Source organism: Bactrocera dorsalis, chromosome 2, assembly GCF_023373825.1.
Source record: "Bactrocera dorsalis isolate Fly_Bdor chromosome 2, ASM2337382v1, whole genome shotgun sequence".
Lineage (NCBI taxonomy): Eukaryota > Metazoa > Arthropoda > Insecta > Diptera > Tephritidae > Bactrocera > Bactrocera dorsalis.
In genome coordinates, this window is record NC_064304.1 from 6,278,269 (window position 1) to 6,305,434 (window position 27,166).

The window sequence follows — 27,166 nt, forward strand, 5'->3', positions numbered from 1 at the left end:
TTCTCTCGAGATCTTTTTTTGAGCGATTGAGAAATAGTGTGGGATCCAATGCTTAATGCTGGTCCCACTAATGACTATAGTTGTTTCAATCTCACAATCTTGTAGTATCAATCATTTCCGGAACAACAACTGATTTTTGACAACGTTCCTGACATTCATCTAGGAGTGATCTACGACCGCGTTTGAATTGATTAAGCTTCATCGTCAAAAATTTAATTTAGTTTATCGATGCACTGTTTCTGAGTTAATCCACCTCTAAAATTGTAGAAATAATATCGCGAAAATGTTTTGAATCGCGAATCTTTTTTTGGCCGAGATGAATATTTTAAGTTACTGTAAACAACACAAATAGCGCTGGTAAGTCCAAACGTACTGAAAATTTTATGATAAAGTTGTGAGTTTCCAGATTGCATTGCTATCCCGAAATATAAAAGGCAACCTACGTAACACAACTTGCCATACACTTGTTAAAAGCTTTGGTAGTGCCTTCAGCGAACTTTGGGTGTTCGGTTTCGGCTCATTTCCGAGCGCCATTCTTAGATAGTTTCATATTCATAAATTTATTTGATAGATGTTAGGTCGTGAGCTACGTGGTCAAAATCTTTTTTGCGACATCTTCTAGACGACGTTTTGGCAATGCAGTCAGCTCTTTTGGTAAGAGTCTACTATTGATATGTTTCATACCCGAAACATTAACCAAATTGTGTTAAGAAAATCTTTAAGATATGTTGAAATTCTCTGGTTTCATTTCGATGCCAGCACAAATATGTTCAAGCGGTTTTTCTTCAACTTTTTTGATGTTCATTATCATTTTCATAACATGTTTTCGATGACTTCAAGACCTTTCCTGAATGCTTTATGCCACTTAAACGCTTGTTTTCGTGAAAAAGTAGACTGCCGAAAACATTCCCACAACATTTTCAACGATTCCGTAGCCGTGATTCCACCATTGACATGAAATTTCAAGCAAGCTCGTAGTTCAATATTTTTTCATGGCAAAAATTGCCAGGCAAACCTTTCGTGTTTTAAAGAAACAATTACCAAACATTATTAACTGGCATATAGAGGTCAAACTTCTCAGGAACACAGAAAAAGTTCGTAACACTCTATGAAAAAATAATATAAACGTTTAGATTCAAACAGTCCGGGTCAATTGTGATTAGATGGTATATTGTGAAGTACTGTTTACTTAACGCGCATACTAAAGAAACACGATTCTCTGAGTGTATTGTTGAACTAGTATTATTTTAATATTAGAAGAAAATATTATATCGAAAATATGCATGGAATAGTCAAAGTCCTCATACATTGTTATTCAAATTCAAATAAAAATGTTAACGTCATTTGTAAGAATAGTATGACAGAGCTTAAAAAGCTACCGACTCATACCAAATAGCTTTAAAAGCTTCGGCGCGGCATGTCTGAAAGTGTGAAAGCTTCGGTTGATTGCGCTGCTTTATGCAAAACAACCACTGATAGATAGCAGGCAATGTAAATAACGGTAATCTACCCCAACTGTTTTGTATATTTCTCCAGCTGTTCTTGGTGGGGCGCGTATTTTTACAGCGCTTGCGCTCAAACCATTCGGAGTAAGTCGTTGATAGCGCCACACGTTCGGCAGATGTTCGGTGGGTTCGTGGGGGGTGGCGCGCTGCGAAGACTTTACATGTTGATTGTTCAGCATGTTGCTTTGCTTGGCTGGCGGGGTGGCATGAGTGCGGATGGCATACTCACCTGTGCTGGCGCTGCTTTCCCCTGCGATAGCCGAACTCACCGAGTGAATTCGGGTATGTGTGTGTGTGTGTGTGTGCTTGTGTTTTGTCGTCGGAAATGTGCAAGCAGGTGTAACAATTATTTTCTCGTTGATTTTTCTTTGACGCATGTGCTTCTATTGACGTTTGTATGAGCGTGTGTGTGCTGTGGAACAGTTAGCTGCGTATGTTTGCCTCTCACTCGCACCTGCTATCTGCGCTATCTGTCTCGGTTATTTGGCAGTAATATTATTACGCCAACAATAACAATGAACGCAACGGCACGGCAACGATAACGACAACGACAAGCATCAATAGCTGGCAAGCGGGTGGGCAGCGGCACAAGCGTGCTGGCACACAATGCGCGCGTTTTGTCCTTTTTGTTAGGCGATGCGATGCAATGCGATGCGGCACGAAGGTGAAAGCCGAGCGCCGGCTAACTATGCTTCTGGTACTGGTATCGTTAGCAGCGCTACAATGGGTGCAACCCCCATGCACGGACGGCCAAGCGAACATGCTGCATGCCGTCTAATGGGAAATGTTCGGTTTTCCGACAGCCACACACAGCAACAACGCGGCAGCGGAGTAACGGTGCGGCGCGACGCGGTGTGCCACTGTTGAAGCTATGACGCATGCGATGATTTCAGAACCAACCGGCCGTGCGAACTGAAAAGTGGATGGCCGCGTGTATTGGGGGTTGGGCGCCGCGGGGGTAGGTGAAATGATAGTCGCTGTCATGAATTCAACAGGATTATGCCACATACAGCGTGCACGTTGTTGCCACTGTTACCGTGTGTTGAATGCAAATGCTTTCCCTCTCGTTTGGCAATGGAGCAGCTGTAAGACCAACAGCTGTGTTATGCGGGTGGACTAGAGCAGCGGCAGTTAGGTTGCTTTCGAATTGTTGTTTACTTAACTTTACATTTCACCGCTGTTATCTTATCTGTTGAATGGGAGGCGCACTGAAGTGTTATGAAGTTTGTACGTTACTAGGTATGAATGTTTATGAGAAGCTTGGTAATTCGGAGCCAGTTCCAAATCAAATACATTCTACTATAAACAAAAATATATTATTTAAGCTCAAATAACGATAGTTTAGCAAAAAAAAAAAAAAATGATGAGTCTAGATGTTTCAACATTATTTATCAGTTTTATGCCCAACAGCTAATGAAAGATTTGCCATTTCTTCCGAAAGGCCGGGTAATTCTCTGAGTTTGGGAATGTCTGGCGCTCCGGAATTAAAAAAAGTCTTTATTCAGCCATCTGTCAGTTAAATTCTGGTTAACCTAACCAAGACTACTTCTTTCGGTAAATAACCGTTTCTTTACCCACTAATTAACCCTTTTTTTACCCATAACTTAACCCTTTCTTTACCCACACCTTAAACTCTTCTTTACCCATTACTAAACCTTTTCTTCACCCACAACTTAACTTTATCTTTACCCACAACTTAACCTTATCTATACCCACAACTTAATCATATCTTTACCCACAACTTAACCTTTTCCTTACCCACAACTTAACCTTTTCTTTACCTATAACTTAATTGAAGGATGACTGCTAACCAGACTTTGGGGAAAACGGCCCTAAGTTTTCTCCTTCAACCTTTTTTTTTAGAAAATATGCTCAAACGTAGCTTCGTTCTTCGAATTACGAAGCTTTACTTAAAAGCTAGTTGAAGGTGGGAACTAAGAGTTGTTAGAATGAATTCTGTTCTAAATTGCAAACCTTTTCTGTAATGTTTAAAAATAAAGCAAAACAATTTTCTGGGAAAAATTTAAAAATAATAAATTCTCTCTCGTTCTGTCTAACGAATTTTTCGCCGTCTTGAGGAATATACCAATATATCTACTTTAATTCTAAGCCTTACTGTTTCTGAAGATTTCTTCATCCCATAACTTGGTGATATTTTTTATAAAAAAAAATTATTATTTTTAATGAACGGAAGTCACAAATTATCATAATTTGAAATAAATTCTCTGATTTCAAAAATTTTGTTAACCCAAAGTGAGTACTGTTGGGTTATCTCGATCCGAAACTCATTGTGGTGTGATTATTTTGTATGAAAATCAAAAAGAAAACTCTCGGATTGACAAATCTTAGAAAAATAATTAGGATTATAATTTTTAGAGATTTTTCAACTCAAATATTATTCGAAAAAAATTTTAGCACTAACTTAATTAACCCTTATCGAGTGCTGGAGTCTGACATATGAAAGAGTTTTACTTGGCCCGACACATATTGGGAATTAATTGAGAATACTGAAAGGAAATGAAACTATATTAGATATTTTGATAACAAAGGTTTGTAAAATACTTTCGATCTATCACTTTCGGTCTACCAGACCCATTGACATAATATGATAAAACCACATATCTAATAATCCATTGTACTCTCAATTTACCGCATTTGTTCTACTCTTATACAACGACATTGCTTTGTTGACGGTACAAGAGCACTTGCTCTCTAAACTCCTGTTTCGAAGTTCAGACTCAATGTTTTGTTCGCTAACAGAATTAAATGCAGCAATCATTAGCACAGCAAGTGTGTGTAAAATATCCATTTACAAATTGGCACTTTTGGCTAGGGCACTGCTGGTCTACAAAACCGACTAATTGCCATGAAACCGAGGAATGAATCGTTGAGAATAAGTACACAGATTGGAAGACTACTGCGAACGTGAAAACGGCGAATATGATTTCGAACCAAAAACAGTTTACCGACAAAAGGCAAGAGTTGTGCCATCTTTTGTGCCTTTGTTGTCACAAAGCAACACGCGGAGGCACAGCGGCGTGGAGAAGAACGAGCCAGAGCTCTAAGCAAGCCGCTGTCGCTGTGTGAAGTTATTGTTTAGCGCGTAAGACAATAATGAGCACATCATCAGGTAAGGCCGCAGTCAACAACCTGTGCGAATCGCAGAGAACAACAAAGGAATCGCAGTTCGCACACCTGAAGTTGAGCACAAATTAGGAAGGTAAGAGAAAAGTGCGACAATAAATGCTCTTCAACCATTTTAGGAGTATTAATTGGTGTGCTCCGAAAAGACGAATGAGTGCAACGACGAAAGTGGAGAAGTAGAGGAGAATGTTTTGAAAGCAACGATGGAAGAGCAGAACCGAGCTGTGAAACCAAACGTCGTCATCAACAACGTCGTCGACGTACACACAGGAAGGTGTACGAGCGTAGCAACGAAACTATGCAAGAACAAATGTGAAGAGTACGAAGACTAGAGGAGCGTACACGGGGAACGCAGAGGCATGGATGTGATGCCTTCGACTTTAAAGTCGTACATGTGGATGCCGATGATGAAGAACGCACACACATATACCCTCACATACACACAAACTCACGCGCAAAGTTGGCTTGAAGAGAGTCGCTAAAGTCGAATCAGTACGCCAAATAGGCAAGCAAGCAAGGCAGGCAGATGACACAATACCCGACTGTATGCGCTCACTTGCGTGGTGTCGTTGTTACTGTTGATGGTGGTGTTGGTGTTGGTGGTGGTGGTGGCGCACATGAAACGAATACATACGAAAGTGTGGCGCACGAGCGTAGCGACGAATTCAACAGATTCAAAAGCCGAACTCCGAATGCAAAAATTGGTATATTACCTTAGAATGCCAGTCGTTCTTACTTCAGTCTTCGTACAGTCTTTGCTTTAACCCGTTCCAATTCTGTCCGCCGTCGCTCTATTAAATAATAACAAAAATAACAACAACAAAAATAAACAAAATAATATCACAAACGACAACCATAACGAGTATCGCATCTAAAAAAAAAATCAAAATAAAATAAACACAAAAACAAAACCAACAACAACAGTAGCAGCAGGAAAACTTCGCACAAAAAAACACACGATATTCTAAAATATCCAAACAGCAGCAACAGCAGTGGCGAAGCTATCAACAAGCGTTAAAGAGCAGCACGCAACAGGAGTGGTTGTGGAGTGGAGCAGCAGCAACAGCAACAGCAATAGCAACAGTGTGTCTCAGTGTTATCAACAACATTGCCGCCTTCGTCGCCGCGCGCAACAACGTCTCGCTCCAGCACTGCGCCGCGCTCCATACCGACGCCGCAGTCGCCGCTGAAGTCAGCGCCAAAGTCGAAGTCACAGTCACAGTCAAGCGTCAGCAGTCGAACGTCAAAATACGACAACAACGACAACAGCGACAACGACAACGACGACGACAGCACCAAAGGGCAGCGGAGAAGGCAGAAGACTCTGCACAACGCACACAAAATTTCAATATCCAAATCAAAGTTGCGTTCAAATCGAACACGGCCGCAATAGTAGCAACACCGTAGCATCGTAACACGCGGACGCTCGACACTCGACACTCGAGATAGCAAACCTTACCACTTACTACCACTCACTAGTGCCAGTTCTAACCACGTCGTCGACGTGCACCATCATACGATAGCAATTATCAGCCGAGAGTTGCAAATAATTTTAACGTGTCCTCTGTGAATTGGTTTTCGCGTGCAACGTGTTGTTGAATAAAAAATCCAAAATTTTCAAAAATCGAAAAATCATAAACAGCTTTAAAAAGTTCTTTAGGTGAGAAAGCGTCAAGAAACCCGAAATATCGTCAATAAGTGTTGGTGTGCAGTTTTTGTTTTCATTTTGAGTTTTCAATATTTGGTTTTTTTAAATATTAGTGATTTCCTTGAAAATAGTCGAGTGTTTCTGAGTTTAGTGCCGAGCAGTGAAAATTATCAATTTTTGCAAGTGGAATTTGTGCTAATTGCTTTTAGAATTTTTTTTTTGAAACCACGCAGCCTACTTTCGAAACGAAGCTGTGAGTATTTTCACGTCTTAGCTGAGCTATAATTATATTTTAGTACACACTTTAACTTTAATTTTCCTACTAACCACTAACCAACTTACTAACCTTTTATTGCTGATTTTTCCACTATTCTAACTTTAAACTATTCGCAAACGCAAACCGAAGACATTAAAGTCAAGTTCAAGTACGAAGCGCTGCAACTTAAACGCTCGCACTTGTAGCATGTTTCGAGGCGAGATCAGCGCTGGAGCGTACGCGCTTTAGCCGCTAGCAGCGCGAGTTAACATTCAGCTAAAGACATCAAAAAACTGGCTCTTCTTGAGCATTTAAAATATTATAAAATTTAATTTTTGCCAAGGAAGCGTGCGAAAAGAATTGGTAAGCGCAGAAACAGCGGCTCCAAGCCAACAACAATTGCTCGAGACTACTTGAAGCAATGTGGGCTGCCGCGTGAGTTGAGCAGTCTCAGCAGCGACAAAGGTTCATTGATTCTTTAAGCAAACGCTTGTGTAGCTTATAAGCCGCGCTTAAACAACAACAGCTACTACACACGAGCACAGTAGTGGCAAGCACAAAGCACACGAGAAAAAAACGCAAAGCGAAAAAGAAATGAAGAAAAATATTTAAAAAAAAAATATTTAAAAGAAGGTGTGTGTTTGTTGAAGCAGAAAAAATATGAGCAATCGCATGGAGCAGCGCGAAAAGCAACAGAAACGGCGGCACAGGTTAGCCGGCATTAACCGCACACACAAACTGGCTAAGACACAGAATGAAGTTGTATAATAAACGCACGCACCAACACACACACATGCAGCGCGGCTTTGCGCGGCCAGTGTGTGAATAAAGTATGAAAGCGGCTGAAGCAAATCAGAAAATATTCATTGTGGCCAGCAAATTGTAGCGTACACAGACTTGGCATGAAATGACGAGTCAGCCAGACAGCTAACTGGTCACATACACACACGCGCACACACACACGCGCGCACACCAGCAGCGCTTGACAAGGCCTGCGAGCGGCCAAGCAGCCGGCGAAAACACGTTTTCTTGCAAGGCGGCCCGAAAAGAACCTGTGCGGCTGAGTGCCGAGCGGCGCACAGACGAAATTATAAATTAAGAAGTCGAAAGAAAGACCTTACAAAATCAAAAAAAAAAAAAAATCACATAGCACAGCGAGAGCGTAAATAAAGTAGAAACGCTTGAATGAAAAACAAAAAAATTAAGAAAACACGAAAAAAACTCGAGCACAAATCGACGAAAGAGTGCAGAAATGTGTGAGGAAAAAATTAAATAATTGCGCCGAGCAACAATTTGGGAGCGAAATAAGGCAAAACAACAACGGCTGAAAGCAGAAAAAGGTTACTTTACAAAAGGGAATAATGAAAAACTGTTGTTGGCAATGAGAAGTAAATTGGAAAAGAAGCGCACAAGCAAGCGGCTATTCTTGGAATTACACGTATTGCGGTGCAAACCAACAAGTGAAAACAACAACAGCCACACAACACAGGTATTTAAGCCAAAGTGGAAAGAAAGACGCAAAGCAAAAAGTAATGAACGTTTCATTGCGCGGCCACGCAAGAGCGGATGTGCGGGGAAAACGCACAAAGTGGTCGAATATTGTTATTAACAGAGTCAGGAGAGGCCAGGCCAGCCAAGTCAAGCAAGGCAGTTAGCGGCGAGACGGGTGTAAATTACAAAAGAAACACAAAAATAATAAATGATATGAGGCGCGCAACAAAGCGCTGCAGACGAAGGGGAAGGAAAGTTCACAAAAAAAATAATGAAAAAATATAAAAAATGTGAAAAAAATTAGAAAAATAAAAGGAAAATTATTATGAAAATCCAGTAAGCAGCATACAAAATAAATGTTGGGAAAACACCACAAAAAGTGGGAAAACTGTGGTGTCATTATCAACATAAAGCGAAAAAGCCAAGGGAAAACGCTCTGCGTTATTAGCTGTGCGAGCATGATTTGGCTTAATAGGGAACGCTGGTGGACTCAAGGGCGTCTGGAGCGCACTTGCCACAATGCCACTACAAAACATTTCGACGTAATTACTTACGCATTTACAGCAGCGCGCACACAAAACACATAACACATGACTTCTAGAAATATGTGTGCGCTTTGTGGAATCATGATTGAAGGCGGAGGCTTGCCATAAAAGAAAAAAAACTATATTTGTAATAATTACAATAGAGCAATGAATACAAATGATCTACGAGCGCTACACGTGTAAGCAGCTAACTGCTGGCAGAACGCTTCCGTTGCCGCTGAGATTGACGCGCTTGAGCCACGCTTGCCAACCAATTTCTGCTGGCTTTCGGTTTTCAAGCAATCTTACTTTGCTTCTCGCACTTTTCTTGCCACACACAAACCCTTTACTTACTTTACTGCCATCTTTACTGTATGTTTTCTGACACATCTTTCTCGCCTCACAAACGCTGCTGCGGCCGGGCAACTTGTAGCCCGCTTACAGAAAACAATAACTTTTTCAAAAGCTAAAAAGTAAGTAAAAATAAATAAAAAGAAGAAGAGCGTGACAAGTAAAATCAGCATTAAAAAGCCGCGGCTGCTACACTTGAGAGAAGCGTAAAAAATTGTTTAAGTAAAAACGAAAATAAATTCGCGCTTTGCGAAAAAAAGCCGCGCGCAGCAACAGTAGTCGCTAAAAGCTGCCAGTGTTAGTGTGTGTTGGTGTGTGTGTGAGCAGTAAGCAAAAACCGGTAAAATATTTTAACAAATTTTGTGCGTGCGAACCGAAAATCGCGCCAAGCGTAGCCGCCAGCGAGAAATCAAAGACACAAAGCGTTTAAAATGCGGCTAAAAGCAGCAGCAAAGTCACAGCGTCAAGCTACAAGCGGCAAACAGCAAACAACAAACAATTAAATAGTTAACTGAGCAAAACTGAAAGTCAAGAGCGTGAGCGAAGAAAAAAAAAAATATATTTATTGTTACTTTCGGCCGCTCTCAGCTGGAAAAATAAAGCTGTCAGCAATGATTATTATTTCAAGACAAGTATTTTTATGTACTTAAAAGGTTTGCGTTTGAGGGCCATTCAGGCGCTTTTGTGCCTACTTTACAATTATAGTTATAATTATTTTAAATTTTTCGTTTGCCTTGGTTAAATCACGGTGTTCACGCGCCTAATTATTGAGGCATTGAAGATTTATAGCAGCTGATTTATTGAAATGCTCTCAAACTCGGTTGAAACACGCTTCAGAATTTTGGTTTCTTAGTGTAAGTGCGTGAGATATTTGTTGTAGCAAAAGCTGCCCCAAAACAAAGCAACTCTTTAAGCTGCTGCTGGAACATTTGAAATAAAAAAAAATATTAAAAATTCAGCGAAGGCGTAACATATGAAGCCACCCAATATTTATTAGTTCCAATAACATTGCCACTGCCGCATAAAATAAGTGTAGTATATTTTATGCCTTTAGATCACTTCCAGGAGATCAACAAACGTAAAGAAGATATTATAAGCCCTAATTTCCCGTTTTTCTACTTTTTTTATACTTGTTTTGTAAGAAGTATTATTCTATTATGTTAGTTTTCTCAATATTTTCTTATGCAACTCTGAAATTATTTATATATTTTGTTGCAGAGAATATTAAATTTTTCACCAAAATGCTCTAAATGCTTTGCTGTGAAAATGTTCTTAAGAAAAAGCCTGGAATTAAATAGATTTTTCCTTTATAAAATATTGTTTTGCAAATTTCAAATAACCGCTTAAAAGGTGTTTACGCCAATAAAAAGGAAATGACAAAAAAAAAAATCCAAATTATTTTCAAATATCAGCGGAATATTAATTCATATTTTTTTTCGATTTTCTATTTTTAATGCATATTCACTCAATTATTCCTCTGAAATAGTTCTTGAGTATTATTTAGAAAATATCCAAAATGAATTCTGAAAATATTGAAGTCATGCATTGATATGCTTGAATAAAATACATAATACTCGTATATAAAGTAATTATTCCTCAATGAATTCTGGTTAATAATAAAAATATAGACCAATGCATTCCTTAAATTATTTTATCTAAATATTTCTTCAGCATAACAGCTCAGTGTTTCAACTCCAAAGTCGCTTCATTGACTTGAAATAGTGTAAAGTGTTCCTACTTTAGGTATTTTTCACATTTTTTCAACGGATTACTCATTTTAAAAATTGTTTCAAAATATTTCTAGGCTTCTCGGCATGAATTTTGCGTCCTCAAGTTGCAATAAACTTTAATCATTGTTGTGAGCACATTATTATTACTTAACAGAATATGTTCATAAAAACTCTCTTAGCAGTTCCCTTTGCTCGCTCTTCTTTTTCAATTTTTCTCTAAAAAAAATTCGTATAAGTTAGTATTACCCAAAACTTCAGCGAAAATACCCAAAACCATTTTTAAAATGTTTTTTACTTTTATTAAGATATTTTCTTAAATTTTTAATCCTTAACGGAGTGCCTTCTGCTAATAAAATTTGTCAAGGAGTCTCGGCATGAAGTTTGAATTCTCGAGTTGCCATAAAGCATTTCTGGTATCATATTAAGAGTACTTTTGTAGTAAAAACTTTCTTAGGAGTTCCTTTTGCCAGCTCTTATTTTTCAATTTTCCCCAACGAAAAATTTGAATGAGTTAGTATCAACCGAAACTTCGGCATAAAATACCCAAAACCGTAAAAATTTTGAAATATTTGCAAGTTCACTGCATTTGTATATTTTTTGAAAGAAAACTTTCATTAAATTACTGGTTATTGAAGAAGTTGCCTTTAATTGCTAAAATTTGCCTTCGAATTTTGAATAATTTAAGCAGTTTTTTTAGTTATTATTTATGGTTTTCAAATCTGTATATTGGAATAAATGTACAATTTTCTTCAAAGTTTTCTAGTTAGGACCTAGTTTGTTTTCCAAACTGCTTAAAAATCAGTTTCTAATCGTTTTCCAAGCCAAAAAAGTTTAGTCGACAAAACGGAATAGACTTGGAAGTCCAAATAATATTTTTCAAAATAAAATTCATTACACTAAAATTTTGTAAAAAAATATAATAAAATTTGCATCAGTATGATTCGTAATTTTATATTATGACTAAACTTAAAAAAACAAAAAAAAAAAAACAAAAAAAAAAATTTAAAAAAAAAAATTAGAAAAAAAAATATTTTAGAATTAAATAATTAGTAATAGAATTTTAGAAAACAAAATTATTTTAGAATTTTTTTTTGAAGTTGTAAACGAAATTTTTGCCACGTGAGTAATAAGTGTAATCCAGCTTTTATAAAGATGCTGGAGTAGTGAATTTTCGAATATTAATTAGTTTACCATAAAGTCCAAAGTTGTTTTCGTTCCACCTCCGTAAAATGTCCATAAAACATAAAAAAAGATGATGAAGTTTTTAAGATTTTTGTTTTTTAAGAAACGTTATTTTTTATTAATATGAAGTAACTTTTTTAGTCACATTTTTAAATTGTTATTATTAAGCGTTAATTTTCTCACAAACTTTTTATTTTTCTCTAATATATAGTTTTTACTATTAAGTACCTCACCACCAACTAAAGACAGCTTATGTCGAGCAAATAGTTTCCACAAACTAATTCTAAAAACACAAAAAATTACTGCAAATATAAAAGTCAAAGCGTTTATAATGAATATATTTTATTGCAGCGACAGCATTTAACGTATTAATAAAAAGAAACTTCGGTGGTATTTTATCCTCTGTCAAACCAAAGCTATTCCCCCAAGTCATAAACTATTGCACTCATAAGTACTTCACTTCTCACAAACCAACTGAAAACTAAAAACGAAAAAGCTTTCAAAAAAGCAAATTTCAATTTGAATTTGTACTACAGCAAATTGTTGCTACTTTTTAGTAAATATTTATGAAAATACTTTGGTGTTATGTAATTGCAAAAATTAGTGGCAGAAGTTGAATTCACTAGAAAACTGAAATCTAAGGTACTAAACCACAAATAGGCGCAAATCTAAACTTTCACAGTAAGCGAAGATCTCAACAGCTACTTTATTACGACAAAAAATATATAGTAAAAATCATAAATTAATTGCAAAAATATAACGGTGAGCGAATCACTACAAATTTACAAGAATTTATTGTTAGTGCAGCTGTAAACGTTTAGATCATTTAGCAAAACGAGCGAGTACTGCGCTTAAAACTGAGAAAGCTCAGTGTACGTAGAAAATAAATCTAACTGTTGTCATTGTATTTGTATTGAAAGCCCATATTAGCAGCAGACAAGCGAGTCCTGGCGCTTTTTTGCAATTTTGTAAACTAATTTTGAGCAAAATTTCAAAAACCAAAAACAAAAAACAGAAAAAATATTTTAAGTAAACAAAAGGTTGTTGAATATTTGATTTTATGTGCAGAAATTAACACAACATATTATATAATAATAAAATAAAAACAAATAATTTTTAATATTACATATCAGTGTTAGAACAATTGTACCAGTAGCGTTAGTTGTGTGAGCGAGAGTTCAGAGCAAATAGACGAAAGCAATCAGCAGAAAATTGCGACAAAATCAAAGTATTGTAAAAAGGTTGTTTACATAACAGACGAGAGCAGTGAGAGAAACATTTATCAAAAAGCAAAAAACAAAGCAGCAAACAAGTACACAAACGCATTGTAATCAAAGTCAATTTCGAGGCATATTTATAGGCGGCACAGCAGCAGCAAATACACTTAGTCAATCAGCAATGCGCATAAATTGAGCAGCGCAAAGCAATTGTGGAAACACCTTCTAAACTCAGAACCTTTTTGTGAAATATTTCCGCGCAAATACAAAATTTGTATAGAAAATAAATAAAATTAAAGCAATTTACTTACAAATATTTCGATTTAGGTAAATTAAGTGGCTAGCAGCGGCGCAGAGCGTATTTTCTGCGTCACACACTAAGTAGGCTACAACAGTATTCTTAAGACACAACTCAGCTTTGGTGCAGCAATCCGTGGCATCAAACTGACAAGAGAGTAAGCGTTTTGACAATCAGCGAACGTTAGCATATACATACATATATATATATACAAAGATAAATACACACACGTGAAAGCATTTGGCTGGAAGCGCAGTATTTATGCAAGTAGCAAGAATTTAGACATATTAGCAAACGATTTACCCCAACAACTTAACTGCATCTACAACTTGCCACTCTGAACTTTTTAAGAAGCTATACAACCTTTTTATAAACACAAACTACTCAGTCAGTCAGTCAGTCAGTCGCTTAGACGGACACAAGCAAATCTCAAATACTGCGTATCACAATCTCAAATCTCAAGCTAACCAGCGCTGTGCGAACTATATTTGGAAGAAGCGGAGCAACGTTTACCAAATTGAGCTAAATCTAAATCTTTAACTAAACTTGACAATCCAATCCCCACTTTTGTGAAAAGCGATATTTCTTAGACCTCTACTTGCTATACAACAAGAACTATAAGAATTTTACCACATTTTATAAAACTAATTAATCAGCAAATTATATATCGATATTACTATACTAAAACATATTTCTTACTAACTTATTCAACTTACTAACATATAGATATATATACAACAACTAACTGTGTTTCTGTATTACATATATTTACTATTTGTAGCGCAACTTTGACGTGATTTATAGAGCTAAGCATAGTTGAAAAGGAAATTACATTAAAAATTTAGCAGTAAAATTGAGATTAGTACATTCTGCACAACTTATTGACAATCTTTCTCTTCAAATATATACTTACTAGCAGCTATTTTTATCATATCGTATATATAAATATATATTTCTAGCTGTAATCAAGCATTTACTGATAATTACGCGTTCATTAAACGCACGCTGTGTCTATTCAATCATATTAAGAACTGTTTAATCATAGTAAAAAACTATTCAATCATATTGAAAAGCTATTCAATCACATTAAAAGCGATTCAATCATATTGAAAGGCTATTCAATCATATTAAAAACTATTCAATCATATTGAAAAGCTACTCAATCATATTAAAAACTATTCAATCATATTGAAAGGCTATTCAAACACATTAAAAACTATTCAATCTTATTGAAAAGCTATTCAATCACATTAAAAACTATTCAATCTTATTGAAAAGCTATTCAATCACATTAAAAACTATTCAATCTTATTGAAAAGCTATTCAATCACATTAAAAACTATTCAACCATATCAGAAACTGTTCAATCAAATTTAAAAAACTATTCAATCTTATTAGGAACCATGCAATCATATTGAAAAGCTATACAATCATATTAAGAACTATTCAGTCATATTAAAAACTCTTCAATCATATTAAAAAAGCTGTTCAATCATATTGAAAACTGTGCAATCAAATTGAAAAATATTCAATCACTTATATACTTAATATATACACATACTTGTGACAATCTATATTTTCTTGAAGAAAACTCAGAACTTTAAAGAAATCTATTCAATCTGAAGCGTTTCAAACTTTACCTACAAAGTATAACTCTTACACGATTTTAGCAATCAATCAAACACAATTATACATATATAAAAGCAGTATAAACATTTATTGTAATTATAACGGCAAAGTTATTTCTTAGCCGACAGTTACAAAAAGCAAAAAACCGAAAACAAAAAATTTTAACTCAAAAATCAAGTTTTTGCTAATTTCAAGTAAAAAGAAAACTAAATCTTAGCACAAATTTGTCGAACAAATTAAGTTTAAGTCAACAACAACAAAAACAAATATAAATTTACAAACAAATGTGTAGTATTACATCAGAATTGAAACAAAAGTGAAATTACTTTAGCGTTCAAGCATATCAATTGCAAGAGCAACATTGTTATTGTAAAGCAACAATTTGCTTGCCAAAAACGAAATACAGAAATAAAAAAAAATATTCATAAATACACAATCATCACTTCGTTTTCACACTCATTGAGAAAAGTAGAAACCTTGTGTCTCCTTGCCAACCGCTCCCCACAAAGATCCCTTGCATATACCACGCAACGCGCCGATTTTGCGAAAGCAAACTCAAAAAAAGTGCAACAAAATCAAAAGTAAAACGGCGAGCGAACCACAAAGACAACAAACAGCGTAATCAGCAAAAACAAAAACAAAAACAGAAAAAGCATAAAAAAATCAAATCAAAAAGTGCAAACAAAGCGATTAAGCTACCAAATCAAACAAAATCTATAGTTTAACTAAAGAAATATTATAACAAAAAAGAAACAAAAACAAAGCTAAATACAATCTCAAAAATATTCAAAATTTAGAGTTCCTCAAAAACAAGAAAAAACAGTGTGCCAGTGAAAACGCCGCATTAAAAGCGATAAAGCAACAGCCAAGCAGAAAAATTTCCAAAACAAAAAAGCATCTAATACAACAATTACAACAACTGTCTTAAAAAAAGCATTCACCATTGACGCGTTAAAAGAAACAGTTGCAACAACAGCTTCAGTAACAGCGGCTTTGGCAACAGCAACAATCAAAGAAGAACCGGTTAAGAAAGATTTAATAATGGTAAGAGCCACACATGCCTAAACATATACATTTATTTAAGACAAAGAACAAAAGAAACAAGTATGAAAAATATAAAAAGTAAGCATAAAGAACTAAGCATAAAAGTCTAGGAAATAAGCATAAGATCTAATTATAAAGATCTAGGAGAATAGGTAGTCAGGCCGATAGACATATGGGCGGTATAGTCTTTTCTAACGCAGGCATAGCATATTACATAACTGAGTGCTGTAGTGTTGCGATAATTTCGAACTTGTTTTACAGCCAAAACTAAAGCAGAGTGTTTAACACGAAATCTTTACTAAATCTATAGACTTTTGCTTTTAAATTTTTTTTTACTGCTTTCCTTTGTAACATGTGCAGGGACTTACTTATTTACTGTGCTTATTTTTAAGCACTTTCTAAACTATTTTTTCAACTGTTTTCGGTAAAACTTATTATGTAACATTATTTAGTAAATCGTCCTTTTTTTAACTACAAAATTTTCAATGACTAGCACAATACTGAATTGATAAAATTCAACGTTCCACATACCCAAGAATTTATAATCAAGAAAAACTTTACGGAACCGCTATAATGTTGTCATACTTATAAAAAAAATGGTAACTCAATTTTCTTTGATTCGTTTCTTCAAGGCTTAATTTAGTCTATTTGAAAGTAGTCTAGTTTAGTGTAGGAAAAATATGTTAATGGACTCAATTATTGCTTTAATTGCATATTAATTTGCTCAGTTTAGTTTTCTCTTTACAAAATAGTCAGCGATGTAGCCATTCCATACTCCCAAGCAATTATAATCAAGAAGCACTTTGCGGAATCCTTATAATTTTGTCAATTAGCAAATATATTTCAGCATTACTTATGAGCGAAATAAATTTTGTTTGATTCGTTTCTTTAAGGCCTAATTTAGTCTATTTGAAAGCAGTCTAGTTTAGTATAGGAAAAATATGTTAATGGACTCAATTATTGCTTTGAATGCATATTAATTGTCTCAGCTTAATTTTCTCTTTACAAAATGTTCCGCGATTTTCACCATTCCTTATACCCAAGAAATTATAATCAAGAAGAGCTTTCCGGAACTTCTATAGTTTTCAATTAAATATGAAAAATTAGCAAATAGTTTTCAGCTATACTCGTACTTATGTAAAAGATTTTAACTGACTAAATTTTTGTGAATCGTTTCTTTAAGGTTTAATTTAGTCTATTTGCAAGTAGTCCATTATAGGTATATTAAAAAAATGTTAATGAACTCAATTAATGTTGCTAATTGAATATTAATTTGTCAACTCCAAACTGTTCACTTTTCGTTTATGAAAATATTCAGTATTATTTACTATGCCAAGTACCAAAAAAAATTGTTTCCCGATGCGCTCTAATTTGGTCAATTAACAAATAGTTGCCAGCCTTACTTTTCATGCAAAATGCTAACTGAAAATATTTGCTTCAATTTGTTACTTCAGCACTTTTCATTCTTCCGCAAGCAAAATTTTATAATATTTATAGTAGTATTTGACCATCCCTCTTCCCAAATAAATTAGCCAGAAGTATTTGGCATCTGTTTATTTTAAAAAATTAGACAGAGAAGTACATATCGTCACCTAAAATGCGAAATAACGAAGCGTCCCATCTTATAAGTTTAGTCGCGAAGGAAAAACAATATAATGAAAACAACTCATATTGAAAAAAAAATTGGTATTGGTTATAAAATGGTTATATGTCGGTTACATATTACTATATATTAGTTATATATTGGTTATATCTCACAATGGAAACAATAATTTTATGCTACATACATATATGTAATATGATGTGGTGAATTGTAACCAATAAAAACTCAATTTCGATTTTTTTTGATGATACCCTGTTTTACACTTTAGGTGACGATATAGTGAAAGATTTATAATTGACTCTATTAATATACGAAATTAATAGAGAGAAATGTTTGTAGTTCCAGTTTCTAGTCTTATCTATATATATCTCTTTGAGAAGAAAACTATTAAATTAGTACGAACTCTAATCTTTCTGTAACTAATTACAACTATTTCTAATAGATCCGTAACACTTTATTTGTGCCTAAATGTGGCAAAAATGTTTAATTGAATGACAGACACGTTGCCATTAATGTTGATATTTTAAGAAAACTAACTTAGACGCTATTTAAGTTCAACACTTTAGCAAAATATATTTCTCAACAATACCTCTATCAACTAAGCTAAGCACAACTTTTCGTCAAAAGTAAAACTCACGTCATTAAATCTGGTCTCTTCTCAGAAAAGTAGTATTGTACCCAAACTAGTATTGAACTCAATTTTTGTGCATAGAATAATTTTCAACTGTTTGTTTCACAATAGGCAGCGCTAGCGCCTAAATACTTCGGGTATTATAAGCTTGTACATCGATTGTAAGCATAATAATTGTTTTTTAATTGCTGAGAAATGATATGAAGAAGCCAAAAATAATGCTTAAAAATTATTTAAATTATAACAGGTATGAAATTTATCGCAACACTTCGTCGGACCAGTAAAGTATGCTACCAGAGCACTAACTAAACTTAATAATATTTGCTAAGTATTCACTGCAACGAAGAACTATCGTTGCCTTGCGACGCCTTTCTAACTTATAATTCATATATCTATTTACTGTTACATATTCTATATATATATATATACATAATATATAAACTAAAACTGTCAACGCCAGTTTAGCACCCGTTCTTAAGACTTTATATTGCTTTATCTGCAAGTTTTACAAAACAAAAAACCAAAAAAATATCACAAAAAATGCAAATAATAATTTATTGAACTTAAACAAAGAATGTAGCGAGTTCCGAGTTTTTTACTACTTGTAGCGAACGCTTCACTGCATTTTCAGCTTTTCGTCGACTATTTTCCGCCAACTAAAACTTTTCGTCTGTCCTTTCACTACTTCACTAAGTTATCCCTGCATCTTTCTACGTTAAGTTTTCCGTCAAACTCTACACTTCTTTACGAAACTCATAATCTCTTCACGCTATCTCTCACACACACTTAGTTAAAGTCGGTAGTCGTTACGTTTCCATATTTTTTTCCTTATTAACAACTATGCAAAGCGAAAAATCCAATATATATATTCATCTTTTTATAAAAACAAAAGAAAAAACAATATCCAAGCAATATTCTCTTTTTTTCTACCACTTTCTCGGCACTTATTACTAGCAGCTGTTCTAACGGTTTTGTTTTTGAGTCTACTTCCTTTGCTTTCTGGTTATACATATCGCTGTCTCTCTCCCTCTCTCTCTCCAGCTTACTCAACTATCTTTGTATAACTTACTCACGCTCTATCTCTCCCTCTTTCTGCTAACTAAATAACTTGCGATACGTTTTTGATTATAACGGTTATGTATTAAATTTATATATTATATTATATGCCTACACTTTCACATAAGAATTGCATATCAATCACACCTCCACCGCCACCAGTACATGCCCCATGAATAAAAATAGTAATCACAACAAAAAGCACCTAAAACTGCATAGCATTTAGACGAGATCACATAACAGTACATTCACGCACACATACATACATATGTACATAGTACGCAGTAATTCGCATAACAAAAACAAAAACAATAACCAATAAACCCAACTTCACAACAGCAAATGCAATTGTTGCAAGCACTACCGGCGACCACACACCTGCACCAGTTGCACCAGACGACGCCACCGCCAACACAGGCGACCGCCTACCCGGCGTACCCGGCCACAATGCTGCAGCAGCATCAGGCGCTGCAACACGCGCAGCACCAACAGCAGCAATTCCAGCTGCAACAGCAATACCACTACCAACAGCAGCAGCAGCAACATCAGCAACAACAACAGCAGCAGCAACAACAACAACAGCATCAGCAATTACAAATGCTGCAGACGTACATGCAACTGCAGGCGAACAATCTGGCCGCCGCTGCCGCCGCCAACAGTGGCACAACGACCAAGTACCAGGCTGCCGCCGCAGCCGCAGCAGCGGCCACCGCCGCCGCCATACAACAGCAGCAGCAACAGCAGATAACATCGCCGCCGTTGCCGTTGCCGCCGCCACCGACCGCACAACCACAGCAATACTACGCCGCCAGCGCAGCGCCACACCAGCTGACACTCATACCAGCGGCGGCCTGTAATGGCGCTGCTGCGGTCGCCGCCGCCATGTTCGCAACGGCCACCGCCGCGGCTGCGGCCAGTGCCAACAACCAGAACCACAACCACCACAACAGCAATGTACATGCATCCGTTGCAGCCACAACAGCAGCCGCCACACCACCAACCAACAACAATGTAAATAATAACATGCTTAATCTAACTGCAAGAACTAGTGCTCGTAATGCAGCCAAAACTGCAACTGCTGCCATCGGCGGCGCCATCAAACGCAAAGTCGGCTGCAGCATCGGGCTATTGGCTGTGCCGCATTATGCGTCATATCATAAGCGCAACACCAACAACAACAATAGCGTTAGTAATGCCGGCCATAGCGCCTACAACGCCGCACTCCTCCAACACTGTGGCGGTACTGGCCGTCGCGGCGCGGCGACTGCAGCGGCAGGCGCTCTAAATTACGGCAATGATGACAATGAGTTGCGTTGTGCCACGGCTTCGAACGCGGTGCTGTGTGCTAGCGCTAGCGCCGACGAGCCAGCGGCGATGGATTTGGAGGAGTCGGAGTTGATTGATGATGATGCGGACGTGCATGAGAATGGGCTTGCGTGCTGCGTCGAAGGTAACATGTCGACTGGCAGCAGCTGCAGTTCGGCGTACTCTGATTGTTCTTCTATGCCATCGCCATCCTCTGCTACCACTACTACTACTACTAGTCCTCGTACTCCTCGTACTACTACTACTACTACTACTACTACTACACTCCACTTAACTTCTCCTAAAAAGGTTTGTGTCTGACACTCACTTTAGATGGCTCGCTCTCGTTCTATCCCTCTCAGCTTCTCTCTTTCACTGCATCCGTACTAACTTTAGCCTTTTGCCTGCATATCCTTTGTTGTGATCCTGTGCGCCTCCAAATGCTTCAAGTAGTCATATTATTTATGCTTTTCGCAGCTAACTGTCCAGTAGCCAAATACTAACCAGTTGCTAAGTAATGAGTTGCTTGATTGTGGTACCGTTTTGTTGTGTTAAATCTGTACATTGTGTATATATCACCTTCTACTAACTGCTTGCCTTCTATCATGCACTTTTTGTAGAATACATATCTTACTGTATTAATCTATTTACGACACTCTTCGTCACATATCGTTTTCATTTGATAAATGTTTGTGGTAGTGTTTGAGTTTTTATGCGATATGGCAACATTATGTTATAGCAAACATTGCGTTTATTGCAGGATTGTATGCGTGGTAGTATGCAGATACATATGTGATTAGAAATAAGTTTTCATATATTTTATATTTAGCTATGTGATATTAGTATTTTAACATTTAAAAATTCACCAATGAAATAAAAACTATTTAATCATGAAAAGTGTGGCTAGAGTTCTTCTATGAACTTTGCAAAAACAATTTTTTTTTATATACATATATTTTTTGATGTTTAATAGTACAACTACACAAAATTATACAAATTAAAGACATTTGTCCTGAGTATGTTACTAAACATACCATTATGGCATTTCATATAAGGAAATATCTGAAGAGGGTTCTGCTGTGTACTCAACTCTCTGCACTAAACTCAGTTTTTAGTTGGTAAGCGCTTTTAGAATTAGAATTCTTAAGAATATGAAGTTTATTAAAAAACTTTGTTTTCTAATAAGCTCGTGCTGCTCCTTTCTAGTTGTACTCTCTTTATACAAGTACAGGGTAGGCCATTTAAAGTTGACCCATTTGTTTCTAAAAAAAAGAACAAAAGAAAACAATGTTTTTTGTTCATTTCAAAAATAATTTATTTTGGTCCAAGGGGATTTGTTTCAGCTAATATTTAAAAATTAGATCGCGTAAATGGGCACCTTTAGCTTTGACAGCTAAATGCACTCTTTTTTCGACATTTTCCATGACTTTGGCCAATGTTTCGGATGATATGGCGGCTGTTTCACGTCGAATGTTGGCTTTCAGTTGAGCTAAGGTCTTTGGCTTATTAGCGTATACCTTGGATTTCAAATAACCCCACAAACAAAAGTCTGGTGGCGTCAAATCTGGTGATCTCGGTGGCCAGTCAACATCACCATTTTTCGATATCAATCGCCCGGGGAAAAAATGTCGCAATAAATTGATTGTTGGTCGAGCTGTATGGCATGTAGCCCCGTCCTGTTGAAACCAGAAGTTATCCATGTCATTTTCGCGAATAATGGGTATCACAAAATCCATTATCATGGCTCGATAACGCTCACCATTGACTGTTGTCGTGGCTCCATCATCGTCTTCGAAAAAATACGGTCCGATGATCATATTCGCGCAAACACCGCACCAAACTGTTACTTTTTGGTCGTAAAGAGGCTGTTCTTCAATTAATTGAGGATTTTCGGTGGCATAAAATCGGCAATTTTGCTTGTTTACGCCTCCATTCAACGAGAAATGTGCCTCGTCTGACATGATGAGTTTTCGCCAAAAGTCAAGTTCGTTTTCAGCCATTTCGATGGCCCATTTGCCAAAATTAAGGCGTCGCGGATAATCAGCTGGGTTTAGTTTTTGTGCCATTTGAATTTTATATGGAAACATCTTCAAATCTTTATGAATTATGCGTCGGAGAGTGGTGCGAGAGATGTCTAATTCCTGAGAGCGGCGATAACTCGATGTCGATGGAGTCTCCTCAATACTGGCTCGTACAGCTTCGATATTTTCATCAGAACGTCTTGTGCGTTGTCTGGATGCATGACTGGCATTACTGAAATTACCGGTGTTCACAAATTTTGCGTATAAAGACTTAATTGTGTTCTTAACTGGAGCACTTTTCACTTTATTTTTTTTGCGAAACGCACGTTGAGTTAACACAATTGAAAAGTTATTTTGAATATAAAGCTGAACAATTTCAGCGCGTTCTTTTGGAGTGTACTGTTCCATGGTATAAATTGTCTTCGAATGACGCTTCTAACGCGGTATGACATTAGCCGATTTGTCAGCGCTGTTAAAAGTTACAGCGTTGCCAGATGGGTCAACTTTAAATGGCCTACCCTGTATTAGTCCTTGTGTGATGATATATTTGTTATAACTTAAGATATTCATTGTATTGAAATTGAGCGCTTTTGGAACGGATTTGACTAATTCCTTGGAGCTAGTTGTATTCTCCCTATATTGTTAAATTATATGCGGTAATATACCTATGTAGTAAAATTATATATTAGCAGTCTTCGATTTGTCATTTCTCTACTCGCTTCTGCTCTGTTGTCAAAAAAATTCAATGTAAAAGCCACGCCAAAGCTTTCGAGAGGAATTCGTGCAGGAGTGTATGGTATGCGGATACCTCATTAAAGGGTTTCCTCGGCTAAAATACAGCCTTTTTCAGCAATTTTTTTTTCATAAAAAAAATAAAATATTTTATTAGAATTTTTTATTGTTACAAACATACACTATTAACAAAGAAAATATTTTAAACTTGGCCATTGCGAAAATGAAAATTTCTTTTATTCTTGTATTTTTAAAACATGATACTAAATTTGCAGAAAGCAAAAATAAAGGGTTACAGTAACTTTATTTTATACGAAAAAATAATTTCTCCACTAAGATTCTTTTTTTCTTCTTAATAACACTGTTGGGCATTAATAGCACATGTTAGCTAGCACTGGATTGCACCACAAGTGCTATTGAAATTTCAGGGAACATTAATATATGTTTAAAGAATACACGGAGAAAGTTCAGAAAAAAATATGAAATATTTCTTGAGTTCTAGTTGATATACGCCAATAGAGAAGAAGAAGAATCACTGAAGCAAATTTGAAAAATCGTGTTTAAAGCTAAATTGGTGGCCCGGATTTAACTGAGCAACTATAAATGGCTGTAACTGAAAAACTATTTCGGATATCGATTGGAAATTTTCGTACGTTATTTTCAAAAGGATAAACTATCGAAATCAAAAAGAATCGATTTTTTTTTTCAAAATTTCACATCAGAGACACTCCTTTTTTATTCGATTAATTTTATTTGCAACTTATATTGATATAGACACTCTTCTTTTTCTTCTTCTATCTACCTTTTCATTTGGAGTGTTTTTTTATGTGGCAGGTGCCAAACTCAGCAGGCGGATGTTTTGCTTTCTCACTGTAGCTCGCCTTAAAGCGGATGTTCTTTGGCTTCCCAGAGCATAATTGGCCTAAGACCGAAAGTCATGAGCTGCTTGAGCCATATGTAAAATAATCAGAGAACTTTCCTTATTTGTGTAAAGTTCTGCACATGGCTCCATCTATCCTATATTGTTGCTCTAAATAATGGTTTAAGTGACACACCTAGTTTGACAGACCTCAAAGTGTGCACCACTGCTGCATTGTTTCCGTCTGTCTCTAGGATGCAAACTTATGCATAAACAATTCTCCCGAGAAAATATCTTTTCAATGAACTACAGTCAAAAGATTGACAAAATAGTGGCGTTTGAAAGGTAAATTGAATAGAGAACTAAGACAGGAACGTGCTGAAAAAATTTTGTAGTGAGTGAATCATTGTCTCTACTCATAACTAGATTTTCTTCTCAAAAAGTGAACGCAAATAGTAAATTTGAATATTTATTGCAAGAATCAATCATTCTTTATTTCAGAAAAAGGTACCGGAAAGCTCTCCCATAAAAAATAGTATCTATTAGCTTCATGTGTCTGTGTGTGTGCTCTTCCATATTTTATATATTTCAATCCATTTTGTGCCACTAAATAATGCTTGCGACTGAAATTATATTAATTTACTGTCGAACACTCCAACTAATTTACGAACAATGCTTATAAGGTTATATATTTTCATAAACGCTTAGCGCTTGGGTAGCATTTACACAGGGTGCAGGGTACATTAAGTGGTATTTGCGCGGCTTTGCGATGGTATCGCCAGTAATATGCACTCTAAGGCCCGATTGTTGCAAGTGATACGTTTTTGCGGAATTTCCAACTGTTTTCGCGCTAAGCAGGACAAAGGCTGGCAAATCGATGACATATAGTATATATTCATATAAATAACATTTGTAGTACACACATACATATTGTATATATATACATATGTTGGAGTTAATTTCACCATAAATCCATTGTAATTTAATGGCAACGCGATCGCCTGTGAAAGCACAATAACGGTCAACAAAAATACCCACACTAATGTGTGGACTAAAAATAAAATTGTGTGTGTTTGTGTGTGTGTGTGTGACTGCGGTGCCGCGCTATTTGTTGTGACATTGCCAAAGCAAATATTGATTGAACTTTTCGAATTATTTGCTTAACATTCTCACCACATTATAACACTACAGCCACACAAATACAAGCACACACATACATACATATATGATGACTGTGTATAATGAAGATTTGATTTGCACAATTTCTATTTGCTTTGGCGCAAATTAAATCGCGCCAATTTCGAAATTAATTGCAAAAAAATATGAACACTGATGACTTTTCATACATCACACCCACCAGAAATAACATTATCTTGTGGCATATGTGGCAAATATCAGCATATCATGCAAATTTATTTTTATTTATACTCATTTGCACACACACAGACGCGCATACTTGCACCTGCATTTGGCGCGCAAATGACAACCCATAAGTTTATGGACGCGCGCGCGCTCCTGTGTGTGTGTGTTGTCTTTTTAATTTGTTTACTGAATCAACGCCTTAATTTGCGACTCGGTCTATTAAATCGGTCGCGCGCCATTGCCGCACATTTCACTTAATGCTCGATAATGAAGAAATTAATGTCTACCAATGCGCGAGGCGGAGCGCGTACGAGCGCCAGCAGAGCGGCGCCTGTTTATGTTTACGTTGCACACTTTCATTTAAGCGCGTGTGTGTGCTTGTTGCGCTCCTTGCGTGAACGTGCTATGTCGTTGCATTAAAAATACATTTGTGCTTGCACAGTCATCGTGAGTCGCTTCGGCAGCGCCGCTTCCGCGTTGCACTTCCAAAACAAACAGCTATGAAAAGTGTAATTTTATACCCGAAGTAAGCGCGCGGCGCGCAAATAGTGCGGTGTCGTGGCTTAAAGTGTGGCCGGCGGGCTGTATTGAGGCCACAACGACTGCCACACATACACGCATACTTATACACAAACATATGTAGAAGCTACGCTCTATAGCCTTAAGCAGCCACAATACCATCGCCGCAACTATTGAACGTCATTATCATTGTGGCCATGTAAATATGTCCGTGTGTGTGTGTGCCTGTGTGGTTCGCCGCTTGCGCCCGCACACGCTGGCATTTACGGTCATTGTGTGTGTAGACAATTCAATTTACTCAATTCGCCAACTGGCAGACAGACAATCAGCTCCTTTGCATGCTCTTGCCGCAGTGTATGTTTATATGTGTGAAGTGTGTTGGTAGTGGTGCACATTCGCAAAGGCGGTTTGTGTTGGCTTTTGCGGTTTCTGATAGGAATTGACTGCATTAAATAATACCAACCGCGCACACACATACATCCATTTGCTCACACATATACATATGCAGTTGCTTATAGGCTCGCATTATAACTGCAATCCTCTTATTACACCGCAGTATGCAGCCGTTGCTGTGGCAAATATTTTGGCCGCAGTGAAATGAATTCGACAGCACTTGTTGTTGGTGCTGTAAAAAGTATTCACTTGTTAAATAGTAAAATTCTTTGCAGCAAGTTATTTGCAACGCAACGTACGCATGTTTAATTTGATATTTGTGGCAAGTGCGCTTCGACGGCTGCATGTTTTTCTATTTGTTTTTGTTGTTTTTTTCTTTGCGACTGGCATTCAATTCACTAAAGTCTTCATATAATTATTTGCGCTTATCAATAAATACTTTGAACGCTTAAAAATTTATTATAAATGCATTTCCTTTCCTCGTGCTTCATGTGCTTGCCTCTAAGGAAGACTGTTTTTTTTAAGTATTTCCCGTTCCGTTCCTTAAATGCAACAAATAAAATTTACCAGTGTATTTCGAAAGCTTCTTTGTCCTCCTAAACGAATTAAAAAGCAAAATGAGCCTTTTTTGCAATCCTAAAGTTCAAATATCCTTCCTGATTCAAC

General features: G+C 36.5%; 1 protein-coding gene across 8 annotated transcripts in view; it reads left to right on the forward strand.

Annotated features, from left to right (window-relative positions):
* LOC105227019 (polypyrimidine tract-binding protein 1) overlaps positions 1-27,166 on the forward strand; it is a 498,255-nt gene that overhangs the window by 246,635 nt on the left and 224,454 nt on the right. For 2 of the 8 annotated variants that reach the window (XM_049450405.1, XM_049450404.1), the window contains exon 1: positions 14,647-16,019. The exons of 5 other annotated variants lie outside the window; for them this stretch is intronic. In XM_049450405.1, the coding sequence (XP_049306362.1) occupies positions 16,017-16,019 (3 nt within the window). In that variant the 5' untranslated portion in view covers positions 14,647-16,016. Of the gene's footprint in view, positions 1-14,646; positions 16,020-19,648; positions 20,924-27,166 lie in introns of those variants that run through there. One more of the 8 variants, XR_007422012.1, reaches the window with a different exon arrangement.